At 33.3% G+C, this 15,536-nt stretch overlaps 2 protein-coding genes across 2 annotated transcripts; both read left to right on the top strand.

Annotated features, from left to right (window-relative positions):
* The first annotated feature begins 10,994 nt into the window (after positions 1-10,994).
* On the top strand, positions 10,995-12,017 carry LOC134256785 (myb-like protein X). The gene has a single exon (XM_062739454.1). It carries the CDS (start codon positions 10,995-10,997, stop codon positions 12,015-12,017), a length of 1,023 nt encoding a protein of 340 aa, XP_062595438.1.
* Positions 12,018-12,266: 249 nt separating this feature from the next.
* Positions 12,267-14,460, top strand: LOC134256784 (uncharacterized). The gene is made up of 3 exons (XM_062739452.1): positions 12,267-12,644; positions 12,963-13,545; positions 14,438-14,460. Exons 1-3 carry the CDS (start codon positions 12,267-12,269, stop codon positions 14,458-14,460), a joined length of 984 nt encoding a protein of 327 aa, XP_062595436.1.
* Positions 14,461-15,536: the final 1,076 nt, after the last annotated feature.

The raw sequence follows: 15,536 nt of genomic DNA, 5'->3' as shown, positions 1-15,536 counted from the left end.
AAACAATCCAGCATTGTAAACATTTTTTTTTTCCCATTACATACCTATCACCTTTGGGGGCTTTGCTATCCTATTCCCGACATAACAGACGGACATCTCGCAGCAAAAAAAGACCTAGACCTGGCTTTATTTCTCTGTAGGTGTACCTTAACGCTGAGTCGCCCGGCGTGTGAAGATTAACACCCAAGTAAGCTAACCTTATTGTCTGTCATAGATTCACCTATGTTTCTTGTTTCGTGCACCACATTACAATCTGGATTTTGAGCTAATCTTTGCCTACCGACAATGAAATTTCAGGCTATCATAACCTTTTACTTGCTGCTTAATCTCCTAGCCTCATACATCGGGACTGAGACTCTTCTCCCAAGGGAGAGGCTGTACTCTGTTAAATTTGTTACAGAAGAAAGAACAATCACCCCTAAACAACACTCAGGTTTGCATCTAAAAATAAAAATACTTTTGGCATCAGTGTGTCCATGGAAACACTGTTTATTATTAGAGACACTAGCTGTAAAATCTGGAAACCAGAAAAGCAAGTCTTACTCATGTGCCATCTTGTTAGCAAACTCATATGCACCATAACCTAATCCTGGTCCAAGGACACCTAAGTACCCATGTGGCTCTTGTAAAAGAGCTGTCACATGGAAAACTGCAGGTGTCTGTTGTGATTCTTGCAGCGTATGGTACCACAAAGAATGTCTAGGCATGAACACATTAATCTATCAGGGTTTGCATAATGCATCATGGGAATGCGATCTTTGTGGCCTTCCAAATTTTTCAACGTGCATATTTGACACATCTTCATTTTTGAGTACAAATATTTATGAACATCTAAATGACTCATCATTTAATGACAAAAGTATAGGAAGTCCAACAGCAACATCCTCCCCTGTACAAAATTCGAACACACGATCAAACTACACTAAGTTTAAAAGATCAGATGTACCTTTAAGAGTGATAGTTATCAATTGTCAATCTGTCAGAAATAAAAAGGCAGACTTAGAAAATCTTGTTGAATCAACTAAACCAGATATTATCATAGGTAATGAGTCATGGCTGCACAAAGATATTCAATGATCAGAGGTTTTCCCGAGTGGTTTCACATGCTACAGAAATGATCGCAAAAGTGACTCGCATGGTGGGGTATTTGTACTTGTGTCAGATAAATACATTAGTTCGGAACCTACTGATCTGAAGTCAGATGTCACTAGTGAACAACTCTGGGTCAAGTTGCAAGTGATAGGGTCACCAGACCTGTATATAGGTAGTTTTTAAAAACCACCAAAACAAACAGAAGACGAGTATCTCACTCACCTTGAAAAGTCCATTCAAAGAATAAGACAAAGTGAAAACTCATATCTGTGGTTAGGGGGGGGACTTCAACCTGGGAGGTATTGATTGGATCACTTATTCTACCATACCAAATTCACAGAATACAAAACAGTGTAAGCAAATGTTAGATATCTGCCAGGATAATTATCTTGAACAAGTTGTTACTAAACCAACACATATAACAGCTACATCACAATCAACAATTGATCTTTTCTTCACTTCCAACAGTTCCCTTGTGAACAAAGTAGAAGTTATACCTGGTATATCCGACCATGAAATAGTTTACATAGAAGCTAGTTTAAAACCAAGAAAAGTTAAAAAACCACCTAGGAAAATCTATCTCTACAATAAAGCCAACACAGAGAAAATCAAAGAGAATATACAAAACATGAACATAGACAGTCAAAATCCATTATAAGATCAGAATATAGACAATATGTGGGGTGAATTTAGAACCAAAGTATTAGATATCATGAATGAAAACATCCCATCTAAAATGATAAACAATTCAAAAAAAAGGTTGCCTTGGATAAATAGGAAAATTAAATCACTAATTAGAAAAAGAAACAAACTCTTAAAAAATATGAAACAACATACAAACAGTATAAGCACCAAGAAATACAAAGACATAAAACATGAATTACAAAGGGAAACAAGGAAAGCATATTGGACTTATTTGGAGAATATTATTTGTTATGATGAAAATATAGAGACTTCACAAAAACAGAAAAAGTTTTGGAATTATATTAGCAATACCAAAAAAGACAGTTCAGGAGTAGCCCCTTTAAGATCTGAAGGGATACTCATTGACGATACCAAACAGAAAGCGGAAATTCTTAATAAACAATATCATTCTGTCTTCACACCTGAAAATGACCAAGAACATATACCACAATTAAATGACAATTATCCATCCATGCAAGATATACACATAACTGTAAATGGCACACAAAAATTATTAGATAAATTAGATCCTAGCAAAGCCACAGGGCCAGATGAAATACCAGCTCGCATCCTTAAACAATATTCATCTGAATTCGCTCCACACCTTGCACATATTTTTAACATCTCATTGGCACAAGGGGAGGTACCTGCAGACTGGCGTCAAGCAAATGTCATTCCTATATTCAAAAAGGGGGAAAAATATTTGGCTAGTAATTATAGACCTGTTTCATTAACATGCATTTGTTGTAAAATTCTAGAACATATAGTTGTCAGCAACGTCTTGAACCATTTAGATCAATATGATATTTTAGTAGATTGCCAACATGGATTTAGAGCTAAGAGAAGTTGCGAAACTCAGCTACTTATTCTTAGCCATGAATTATTGGAAAATTTACACTCAAACACTCAAACTGATTTGATTATACTGGACTTCTCAAAGGCATTCGATAAGGTGCCTCACCAAAAGTTGCTGAGAAAGTTGGATAACTATGGAATACGTGGTAACACCTGGAGGTGGGTCTCTGCTTTTCTCAGCAACAGAGTACAACAGGTTGTCCTTGATGGTGAGGTATCTAGTCCAATGGCTGTGGTCAGCGGGGTTCCTCAAGGGTCAGTCCTTGGGCCCCTTCTAATTTTAATCTTTATAAATGACCTACCATCTTCTGTTACATCAAATATAAGGCTCTTTGCCGATGATTGTATCCTGTATCGACCCATTCATAATCAAAATGACTGTGTAATTCTTCAAAAAGATCTTGACTCGTTAGCTAATTGGGAACATATCTGGGGAATGCAATTTCATCCTCAAAAATGTAATTCACTCAGTATTACCAGATCTCGCACACCAGTAAAATATACCTATAATTTGAAAGGACACACATTAGAATCTATAAAGACAGCAAAATATTTAGGGGTAACATTATCCTACAACATGTCCTGGGAACTGCATATTAATAATATAACTTCTAAGGCAAATAAGATACTGGGTTTTCTAAAAAGAAATTTGCAGGTAAAAAATGAAGAAACAAAATCTTTGGCATATAAAGCAATGGTCAGGTCTAACCTCGAATACTGTTCTTCAGTTTGGGCACCTCATACAAAAAAACTTAAAGATAAACTAGAAAATGTTCAAAGACGAGCTGCAAGATATGTCACACATAGATACCACAATACTAGTAGTGTCTCAGATATGTTACACCATCTAAATTGGCCAACATTAGACAATAGAAGAAATATATGTAGACTTATAATGTTATTTAAAATTTCACACAAATTAGTGGCTATATATAGATCAAAACCTTTATTTAGTACCCCAGACAACGACCATTACACGTAATACTAGTCCTCTTCACTTTCAGACCTTCAGTACACGAACAGATTATTATAAATTTAGCTTCTTTCCCCATACAGTAACCATGTGGAATTTTCTCCCACATGCTGTGGTGGCAGCGGCCTCGCTGGACCAGTTCAGAACTCTGGTCCCAAGCTATGTCCCATAACTCTTATATTTATAAAAACAAGTAGTACACAATGTAAATACACATTTTTCATGCACAATTTTGTAAATTGTTTTTCATTGCACTAGGTTTATTTATACCTTCTATGGCACTTAGTTTTTTTTCACATACGTTTTATAATTACTATTTAGAGGTCCGTTTGCGCAGGGCCAGCGTATAATCATCAGGGTTGATGGAACGCTGTAATATGTAGATGTAGATGTAGATGTAGAATGGCAATAACCAATTATGCAATAAACCTTGTTAAGACAGGAATGTAACGGAAAACCAACAGGAAATAACTTAAATTTCAAATCAGTTACAGTTACTGCTTATTTATCTATTTATTATCTATTTAAGTATAGTAAGCTATCTAAGCTAATACTTATTGTTCATATAGCCAGAATAAAATCCTAGAAATTACATTACGAACAATGTAATTGTTTGGTCCTGAACGATGCATGAAAACAAAAGTATGAACCATTAAATTCCTAGAAATTACATTACCAACAATGTAATTGTTTGGTCCTGAACGGGTCATGAAAACAAAAGTCGTCCTTTTAGTACATGTATTTCGCATGCTTTTTTTAACAATTCATTATTTTTTGTGATATACTAGTAAGCATTTATATTTCTAGAACATGAAGAGATTGCTAAATTATGCCAGTTTTGGCAATAACTTTTCCGATCAATGGGCATCCAGGGTTATTTTGAAAATTCCTCATCACCATACTACCTATATACCATTTGTTTTAGTTTACTTTTTTCAATTAACATACTTGGAGTACCGAGTCAGGTCTTCTTTAAAGCTTTCAATCGGTATAATGTGGAGATATTTTAGGCGCCGAGCAAAAATATCCAGATCCCTTAGCTCAAAAGAGGCTGCTAAAGTCAGCAAGGTAAAAAAAACGTAAAAACGCCTCCTCAAGAGAATTGAGTCATTCTTCCGTGCAGAACAAGTGGATGTTGTTTTATTCATATGATATTGAGGATTCTTGGGTGTGTATGCCATACAATTCTTGAGAGTCTAATTCATAGAGACAACAATAGATGAAACTTGTCAATGTCTTTATCCCAATTTCATTTCTAATTTATCATTAAAATAAATAGATATCAATGATCCATGATTGTTCTTTTTGTTTTTATTTGCGCATGCTTAAAATTCCAAGAAGAGGAGAAATTTTGATACACTGTATGATGAAAAAATTTGTCATATTCAAATATTATCAAATGATTTTAATATTTCAGGCGGATTGAAAACTGCATGTAATATACACACCATGTACAAAGCAACACAGAGGGAAAATGCTACTTGCTTTGAGTTCCTGTTTCATGAACTTTCTTAGTGTTTATGAAATTAGTGAATACTGTGAAATCACAAGTTTTCGTTGTTTTCGAGTTATTCAGAGAACCACGAATTAATGTCCACCACGAAATGTAAAATGTTTCATACATAACTACTGAACAATTCATTATCCACCAAATCAAATCCCCACGAACCAAGATTTCTTCCACAAACCCCACCAAAATGTTTGAATTTTACAGTACTATAAAATTATCAATAATCACGACAGGGTTCATGATTCCTCTGAATCATAGTTTCACGGTGTACAAGTAATATACTTATGTAACCTTGACTCACTAGACATTTAAAACATCACTGCTTTGAAATCAATTTTACACACGTATCGATCGATTATGTATCAGTTATTGTTGTCAATAGCTTTAATTATTGTCAATCTAAATATCTCGATATAAAGATATTATTTATCGGGCAATTTTAAATTTATTATAACATTCGTACTCATACTTGAACTTGGGTAATATAAATCTCCGATTTTATGTATATATATTCCGATATTTGATTTGTTACATAAAAATATATACAAGGTGTGCATTTCAAATCAATTCTAAGAAATAATAATACCAACATTAATTCATTGTTGCTACAAGACCATCTTTGTTAATTCAAAAAGCTTAACGATTATCAAGGACACTGATCTCTTGTCGAGGTTTTAAATTTTTCATTTTAAATATCTGATATGTACAGATATAAAAAGGGTTGACATGCAGTCTTCAACATTTCTCTATCTCGATGAATATTATCAGACTGCTCTCATGACTTAAACGTGGTAGTCCTTAATGAGGCATACCTACAAAATTCTTCTGTTGATATTTTGTCAGGCCGTTTTCCTAGTTTAACCATACAAAGTTGTGAGTTGTATGTTTGGCTGTGAAGACTTTCTATTTTCCACAAAACATGACACTGTTTTCGTGCTACAATATTTCGGTCACTTGAGATTCACCGTGAACGTCTACAGATTACTTTAATTTATTCCATTCTTCGCATCACAGCATTATCTAACTACCCTCTCTTGAGAATAACTTACAGAAAAAAGCACTGTTGCAACGCACTTTGAAAAAATTACGCACTTTGAAAATTTTTTTCAACGTGCGTTAAAATTGGGACAAAATCAAGGCACTTTGATTTTTTTTTCAAAGTGCGTTAAATTTGGGACACACTCAACGCACTTTGAAAATATTTTTCAAAGTGCGTAATTTTTCAAAGTGCGTTGTACATAACAAAGCACACCATGACTTTAAAATATTATCGGATTTCAAAAAATTCCCCACATTTAAAACACGATTTTTCCTTCTATTCTTAGGCACATATATCATGTATATTTCAAACTCATTAGAATATTTTCAAAGTACATGTAAAATAAAACAGTTGTTTTACAACATGTTTATTTTTGCAATTTATACATGTAATTAGTCTCTTTTTAAAAAAATGCAAACCTTGGACGAGTTCATCGGTTGGATTTTGTAGGAATAAAGAACATTTTCAATTTTTATGCAATACAGTCAGCTAATGGTGAAAAAAGGACAAAAAATTGTTGAATGATTTAATTTACAGATAACACTTAAAGTCATATATGGCGTAATTTGATAAGTTTAGACTAATTAGAATTAAAAAAAAAAAAAAAAGATCTTTCGATTTGTTTTATTACATTATATAAAGATAGAACTTTCCTGTAAATTACACAATTTAAATGATTCGTGTTTCACAGATATTCAAGATTCAAACAACCGATTTATTTCCGACTCGGATGGATAAAAATATCAGACATAGTTTAAAGTCAATTTAACCTATAGAAACGTGGCAATATTTTAAGTTCAAAATCGGTGAAAAAAATTGTATTTGAAGGTAGACAGAAAATATCATCTTAATCTACACTTAATCTTGTTTATTTTTTTTTAAATCTCAGATACGCCATATATAGATAGCTTTAATCCCTGAGATGTACTTATGTCATACTTCTTCATGTATATGACCGATGTTCTTTTTCTAGAAATCTAGTATGTGTGCCAACAATATCTTATTTTTCTACGAAATACATTGACCTGAAACCATTGAACTTTAGAGATATTATTTTTAAACTTAGCTTCTTCAGAAAAATATCTTTCAAATATAAAAAAAAAAACTATGATACAATGAAATTCAATCTATGCTACACAATTTGTAATCTTTAGTCGTGAAAGGGGGATGGGACAGAAATAAGCTAAAGTCACACATATAAATTACATGTACTAAAAATTTGGAAAATACATGTATTAGTTACCAGAGCTTTAACACAGCAAATAATATTTGAATGAAAATTAAAGACAAGAAAACATGCAAGCGAGGAGAAGAAAATGAAATTTTATGTTCTAAATTAAGTTTATTTTTTGATTCAAGTTTTATAAATTTTGGACGGCTTTTAAATAAAATTCCAATGACCATTTGAATCAATTTCTTGGAACGTTGGAAGTATTGATTTATAGCTGAACAAGATAACATTTATTGCACCTTTACTACGAACAGACATTGGGGCTTATGTATGTTTACATATTTGCACAATACTTTACTTGGAATTCATTTGCCCTAGATTTTGACTGTGTTTCTTCGTAATTTATATTTATCTCTTTCTAATAATGTTAGAAAATATGGTGAAAAAGTATTGCTATTAAATCATACACTGTAATTTTTTAACCATATTTAATGAAAATGTTTCTTTATTTTGACGTATTTTTAAAAATATTAAGGTTTACTTAAACCCATTAGGAACACCCATTAATCCTTCAAAAAACATCAATTCCCGCATCTTATGATATAAAGCAAATAGAAATTGTGTTTCTGTTTGCTAAAATATGTATTGTGGTACGGCTTCATCAATGGCGTTTTTCACTTCATTTCTTTTTTGCAAATTTCAACAGTTTTTACTTAACAATTTTCCTATCTCATCATAAAATATATAGCCACCAAACTGATAAAAATTTAATCAATCACTTTCATCTTTTCAGTGCATTTAAACTTATGTTAAAGATATATATGCCGTATTAGTGTTTTATTGCTAAAGAAAAAAAAACAATGTGGTGTCTCATCAAGTTACATAAGTTATGTAATTTCTTCAATTCAGGACAATTCCACTCCATCACTTTTAAAAGTTATGAAATATTATTTTGTAAAAATTATTTTCTCTCCGAATCGGATATTAAACCGCCTCTTATTGAAATATTCATGAACACGTGGTCTCACATGCTCACAGCAAACAATGGTCCAATCTCGTGAATGAGCCGAAAAGCATGATGGTCTACTACGTTTTCACTACAAACACGTGGGTTAGAGAATTGTTCGATGCGATTTCAAATGACGACTGGAAAGCCAATTTACATTTTTTAAAAACCTGTTTAAGAAAAATAGGAAGAAAAGTTACTAATTGAGAATTCCCATGCTTACGTTAACAAACAAATGCAGTTTTTCTTGTTAGCATACAGTATGTTTCGAAGTTCTACACATTGTAAACATTGTCAATACGTGAGCAAACCTCAGAGTTAGTTCCTTTTTGTACCGAGGAATATATAGTCATATAGAAATTGTCTTTTCACTGTCAGTAGAGCACGGGGAAATTGTAAACAAACGGACCTGTACAATAGCGTGGGGAAAACTCTTATTTTTTCATTGTTCATTTGTATGCAAATGTTAGCATGGGATTTAAAGATGATAATGTACATAATGGATTAAGCGTGTAAATGCTTGGGAAATGCACCACGTCTTTCTGTGAGCAATTTAAAAAACTAGCCTGTTCGAAAAACACATGTAGTATTTATGTACTGAGTAGTTACCCATAAATGCATTAAATACAACTCATTGAGCTGATTGGTCGATTTGTCAGTCTTGTTGGTTCCTCGCTGAACAGACGTCACAAAAAATAGTTTTCTCGACCTGATGATTCTCGTGATGCTTTTCCCGCGCATATGCGCAGATCCAACATAAACGTCAGTCCTTTATAAATATGCATGAGAATATCGTGTTCTTTTCCCGACCAGTACTTTGTTAATACCGAATACTATTTCGTCGAATTTGCGAGAATGCTTCATTTTTTATAGCTTTTCATACTTCAGAAATTTTTGTTTGGTTTAGGATGTGCAAAAATAATGTTTAACACGGCATACATATCTTTAAGTATACATTGCCCCAGTATTGAACAGTGGTGTTTTAATAACTTTACGGGTTCGATCATAAAATGAAATGGACTGTATGAAAGTTAAGAAAAATTGGCAAAAATGAAAAACACAAAACGTTATAATTTTATCTACATGGAAATTAAATATCGCTGTATCATTTATTTTAATAGATGCATTTTAAAAGGAAGACATAAGGAGCAGTTTCCAAATTAAAGTTTTAAATATTTTTTGTATTTTTTTTTTCAAAATGGCAGCAATGATTCTCAGTCAACAGTCTCATTTTGACTCTGAAATCCTGTATGGTTAAAACTCTGACATCTTTCGAAAAGTCAGTTTCCTAGATAGATGGTTCTCATCTGAGTACATCGGTAATTTTGTAAATTTTCTATTTGCAGAGTTATTCAAAATTATCCATAGATCCATTTTGGGAGAAAAAAAACTGACGAACTGACTGCTGTAGATGTAATCAAATGGAATAGATGTTATTTTTAATGTTCATATCAAAATTGTATACCGTGAATTGTAGAATAAAATGCCGTTATAATTTTGTAAATATTGGATTAATATGCAGAAATATACATGCAGGCATTAAAAGTCGAAGCATTTTTGTTGAAACATCTTACGTGCCTCTGACGGTAGGAAATCCAGTTATTTGTGCCCGATTTTGACCTTTGATCGACACTCAGAGCCTTTGGGCAGTGAGGATTTTTATTGTGCCAACGCCTGGCATGACACGGGACCTCGGTTTTAAAGGTGTCATACGACGGACCCGCAATTTTCACTTCAAGTGCCAAGCGCATGGCGAAAGAACAGTTCTATCCATTTTTATACCCCCCGCTTGAAAAGTGGGAGGGTATACTGTAATCGGTATGTCCTTCCGTCCATCCGTCCGTCTGTTTCGCTTTTGGGTACTTATCTCTTATCTGCAATTTTTATCTAATTTTATTCCACTGAGTGAAATTTAATGAAACTTTCACAGAATCTTTATTACATATTGCCATTGTGCACCTTCTATTTTACTTGATTATGGAAGCCATAGGCTACCATACAAGCAGACGCCTTAAAAGCTTGTATAGTCCCTGTAATATATACATTATATATACCTTTTCTGTTTGAATTCACGCATATATAAATATGCTTTAGAGTCATCAGTTCTGTCTCTGTAATCAGGCTAGACATTTAATTATTACAAATTTCGAAGTTAAATTTAAGGACCAATATAGAAGAGATGAATATTGACACAGAGAAAAGGAATTCCGAATTAAAAAAAGAAAAGATGGAAACTTTACTTATCGAAAACGATTTAAAATCTAAGGAAATCGGGTGTTTGATGGAGACTGGGGTTCAGACAGAATGGAAGTATTTTAATATTGAGATAGAGAAAAATGACGCAGAAGTGCAAACTGAGAAAAATTTTAACGAAACTGAATATAGCGTAGCGAGGACACATGCTGAAGTGCAAACAGAGGAGATGAGTAGTGAAATTACCAAGGATTATACAAGTGGGGATACCAAAGAAAAGGAAATGCTTGGATTTTTTACAGAAAAGGCAGAAATGACATTTTTCCGAAAAGAAACAAGTTCTGATTTTGACGCGGGGACGTCTTCTCTCGAGAAAGACAGGAGAGGAATTATTTTACAATTGATGGAATAAATTCTGAAAATGTGATATTAGAACTTGAAACACTGCGGGAAGAAATCGGTATTGAAGACATGGAAATAGCTGATTCTGAACAATACATAGAAACGATTGATTTTAAACTTAAAATTGGAAAGATTGATCCTGAACTAGATACAGAAAAAGTTGATTCTGAACAAGACACAGAGAAGAGTGATATTGAACAAGAAGTAGAGAAGATTGATCCTGAAAAAGAGAAGATTTATTCTGAACAAAAAACAGAAAATAGTGATTCTGAACAAGACACAGAGAAGATTGATCCTGAACAAGACACAGAGAAGATTGATCCTGAACAAGACAGAGAAAAAATGTATTCAGAACAAGACACTGTTACAGTAGAAGTTGATCCTGAACAAGACACAGAGAAGATTGATCCTGAACAGGACACAGAGAAGATTGATCCTGAACAGGACACAGAGAAGATTGATCCTGAACAGGACACAGAGAAGATTGATCCTGAACAGGACACAGAGAAGATTGATCCTGAACAGGACACAGAGAAGATTGATCCTGAACAGGACACAGAGAAGATTGATTCTGAACAGGACACAGAGAAGATTGATTCTGAACAGGACACAGAGAAGATTGATCCTGAACAGGACACAGAGAAGATTGATTCTGAACAAGACGCAGAGAAGATTGATTCTGAACAAGACACCGAGAATATTGCTTCTGAACAAGACACAGAAAAGATTGATTCTGAACTAGACACAGAGAATATTGCTTCTGAACAAGACAAAGAGAAGATTGATTCTGAAAAAGACACAGAGAAGATTGATTCTGAACAAGACACAGAGAAGATTGATTCTGAACAAGACACAGAGAAGATTGATTCTGAACAAGACGCAGAGAAGATTGATTCTGAACAAGATGCAGAGAATATTGATTATGAGCAAGACACCGAGAATATTGCTTCTGAACAAGACACAGAGAAGATTGATTCTGAACAGGACACAGAGAAGATTGATCCTGAACAGGACACAGAGAAGATTGATCCTGAACTGGACACAGAGAAGATTGATTCTGAACAAGACACAGAGAAGATTGATCCTGAATAAGAAACAGAAAAGATTGATTCTGAACAAGACACAGAAAAAATTGATTCTGTATATGAAACAGAAAATAGTGATTCTAGATCTGATAAAAACACAGAGAAGATTGATCCTGAACTGGACACAGAGAAGATTGATTCTGAAAAAGACACAGAAAAGATTGATTATGAACAAGAAACAGAAAAAGTTGATTCTGAACAAGAAACAGAAAATAGTGGTTCTGATAAAGACACAGAGAAAATTGATTCTGAAGGGATGATTGATTCTGAACCAAACCCAGAAAAGATAGATCCTGAACAAGACACAGAAAAAATTGATTCTGAACAAGACAAGGAAAAGATTGATTCTGAACGAGACACAGAGAAGATTGATCCTGAACAAGAAACAGAAAAGATTGATTCTGAACAAGACACGGAAAAGATTGATTCGGAAGCAAACAAAAGCACGATAGGTTCAACAAATATTTTAAAGAAATCTTCGTTGACAAGTGAAGCTGAGTACTTAAAGTTCAAGCGAATGTTAGATAAAACGGTTGTGATTGATGCTGGATCGCTTACTGTCAAGGCAGGGTTTGCTGGTGATGAAAATCCTAAAGCTTACTTTCCCAATATTGTCGGTGAACCTAAAAAGAACGTATGTATTATCATAGTTTTGTTACAGATTTATTTTACTTAAAAAAAAATAATTGTTTAAAATTCCGATATATCTAGAATCATATCATTTAAATTACAGAGAAATCGTAAATGGGTTAGTTTTGGTCATCAATTCTACATTTCCTTTTAAGTGAATCTTACAATGAGATTAACTTAGGTTTGAAATTTTTTATTTCCTCTTCTTTTCCCAAATCCACTTAATTATACTGCATAATAATATATACGATAGTTTAAATTTTATCTTTTTCTATATATCGATTAACTGTTCATTGAGTTTGTTAAATTGAATATCTTTCAGATTGTTATTTCCCCTCACCATTCATCACTAAATAACATTTTACTGATAGCCAAGGAGGCAGAGTGCAAAGCACCAATACTTAAAGTCCGATATCCTGTTGTTGATGGCCAAATTAATGGGTGGAATGATATGTCAAAAATCTTATGCCATGCAATATGGAAAGTAATCGATGTTGATGATATCTCCCAATACGTTATTATAATGACTACTGAAACAGAAGATGGACAACAACTGATGCGACTGCTCTTTCAACTATTTAAACCACGTGCAGTTCTTCTCGTAAACCAAGCTATTTTATCTCTGTTTTCTTCCGGTCGATCGACAGGAGTGGTTATCAATTTTGGGGAAGGCACAAGCCAAGTCGTTCCAATCTTCGAAAGATGCATTATTCAACACGCTGTCAGAAACTGGGGTTGCAATGGCCTAGAGCTCACGAAAAAACTCATGGAGATGTTGGACATTTCCGAAACACCAGCTGGAATAATACGTGCCAGAGAGATCAAAGAAAAGTTTTGCTACGTTGCCAGTGAACCGCATGACGAGAAAGAAAATATTAAATACGAACTGTGTAAACTAGCTGATGGTACTCAAATAGGGATCGGTCCCGCGAAATTCCAATGCCCGGAAGTACTATTCGAAGATTGTCGAATACACGAAATTGTTGTTAGAGTAATCGAAAGCTGCGATAAGGATATCCAGGGAGAATTATTTAAAAACATCGTTCTTGCTTGTGGATCTACAATGCTTCCGGGATTTCCCGAGCGCTTAGAAAAAGAAATTAGAGCCTTGGTTGGGGAAACAAAAGAGTTCCATATCATTCTCCTGATAGAAATCTCTCTGCGTGGAGAGGAGGATCAAAGATTTCTTCAACGGACTTATTTTTATGCGACTTATATTCTAAAGATGAATTTGATAACAAGGGACCTATGCATTACTTTTAAGTTTATGTCTGTTTTACTGTATATTTTCAATGATAAAATAAGTATGTACTATTGCCCTATTACTTTACTCATGCATTTTAAATACCGGTATCTCAATTCAGCATTTTTATTCTTGAAACATAAAGAAAGGATCAGACTAACATTCATGCATTTCAACTGGTACATGCTTATGATGCATGTAAATGATATGCGAAATGTCCATATTTTTTTTTTTTTACAATAACTAAAGGCAAAGTAATGAAAACCTTTATCCTAATTACCGGTAATTATGAATATGAATTTGTATTGGCTGATATACATGGCACATTGCTTTGTCGGGTGAAATTGTCACTCAACAATAAAGAATTATTTACTTTTACAATTAACACAGGAAATGAAATTTTCAAATTACTCAATTAATATGAATAGTTATCAAAGCATAACAATTATATACTTGTATATTATTATTAAAAATGGTAGATGTTGATTCCAAGAGTGCAAATAAATTTTACATCCTAAATGTAATCTATTAAGTCTTCATACATCCTTGAACAGGTGATTTCTTCAGTGTGATATGAAGTTTCTTTCAGATGAAAAAAATAAGATGTCATATTTCATGATGCAACTGTATTCATTATGCCAGCGTACATCAAGACTGACCATGCAAGAGTCCTATACATGACAATATGGTTTTCAGTGATTCATTTTTTGTGAGCTTTCGATTGTGCCAAACACGAAAGTGTCAGTGAAAGAAGCAAGGACGCTTGCTAAAGTTACAAGAATTCGAGAATTTGATCACGTATGTGTCAACTTGATTACCCATCCGTAATTAAGACTCCAGTCGCATTCACAACACATTTGCATGGATGAACCGACGTGTCACAACAAACGTGCACCAATTTTTTTCTTCAAAAGCTCCACGAAATGTTTTATTTCCCCGGGTGATTTCAGTCATTAAAATGTTATATTTTAAAATTAGGTAACAATTATGCGTCAATCAACAACATGAATAATGTGGTTTAAAATATCAACATTTTGAAAATTCTGCGTTGAAACAAAAAGTCTTGTTAGAGATGCAGTATATCGTTGAGTCCAATGTTTTTGTTCGACCATGCTTGTTTTCATGCTTGTTTGTTGTATACTGGTGATCATTAAATAGCATGTATGGCAGATCCAAAGGGTATGCTTACTCTTCCATGTTTTCTGAAATCTTTGGGGAAAATTACGTCTTAATCAACAGTATACGCAACGTTTCTGTTGAGTTGATGCACTGTTTTTAAAATGAAGAATTCTTAATAAAAGTCTAATAATGTTGTATTGTATATTTGTATGTGTGAGATTCTGCCAAAATAAAAATAAAATTAAAAAAAGTCAAAGTTTGCTTGAGAGCAATCAGCTCTTTTTTAGTTTTTTAAGTATTAGGTAGTATCATTTCAACGCCGATGCGTTAAAAAAAAGTTTTATTTTCAAGCAGATTTTATTTTCAAAAATAAAATATGTCAAAAAGAAAAATCTATGTTTGATAACATAGGTTGAATCCAAGTTCTTAAATTGATTTTTTTTAAAAAAAAAAGCATTAAAGAGAATTATATAAATAGTGTTTAAATACTAGATTTCACATCCCAAAGAATTTTCCATGTTATACTAAATATAT

The sequence above is a fragment of the Saccostrea cucullata genome, unplaced genomic scaffold (assembly GCF_032062105.1).
Source record: "Saccostrea cucullata isolate Sc308-1 unplaced genomic scaffold, CSIRO_AGI_Scuc_v1 ctg2054, whole genome shotgun sequence".
Classification (NCBI taxonomy): Eukaryota; Metazoa; Mollusca; class Bivalvia; order Ostreida; family Ostreidae; genus Saccostrea; species Saccostrea cuccullata.
Note: the sequence above shows the minus strand (reverse complement) of the source record. Positions and strands in the feature narration are given on the sequence as shown.

Coding starts and splice junctions, on each gene's coding strand:
- LOC134256784 (XM_062739452.1), top strand. CDS start 12,267: ATGATTGATTCTGAACCAAACCCAGAAAAGATAGATCCTGAACAAGAC. Junction 12,645..12,962: donor TCGGTGAACCTAAAAAGAAC/GTATGTATTATC, acceptor AATATCTTTCAG/ATTGTTATTTCCCCTCACCA. Junction 13,546..14,437: donor ACTGTGTAAACTAGCTGATG/GTACTCAAATAG, acceptor ATCCTTGAACAG/GTGATTTCTTCAGTGTGATA.
- LOC134256785 (XM_062739454.1), top strand. CDS start 10,995: ATGGAAATAGCTGATTCTGAACAATACATAGAAACGATTGATTTTAAA.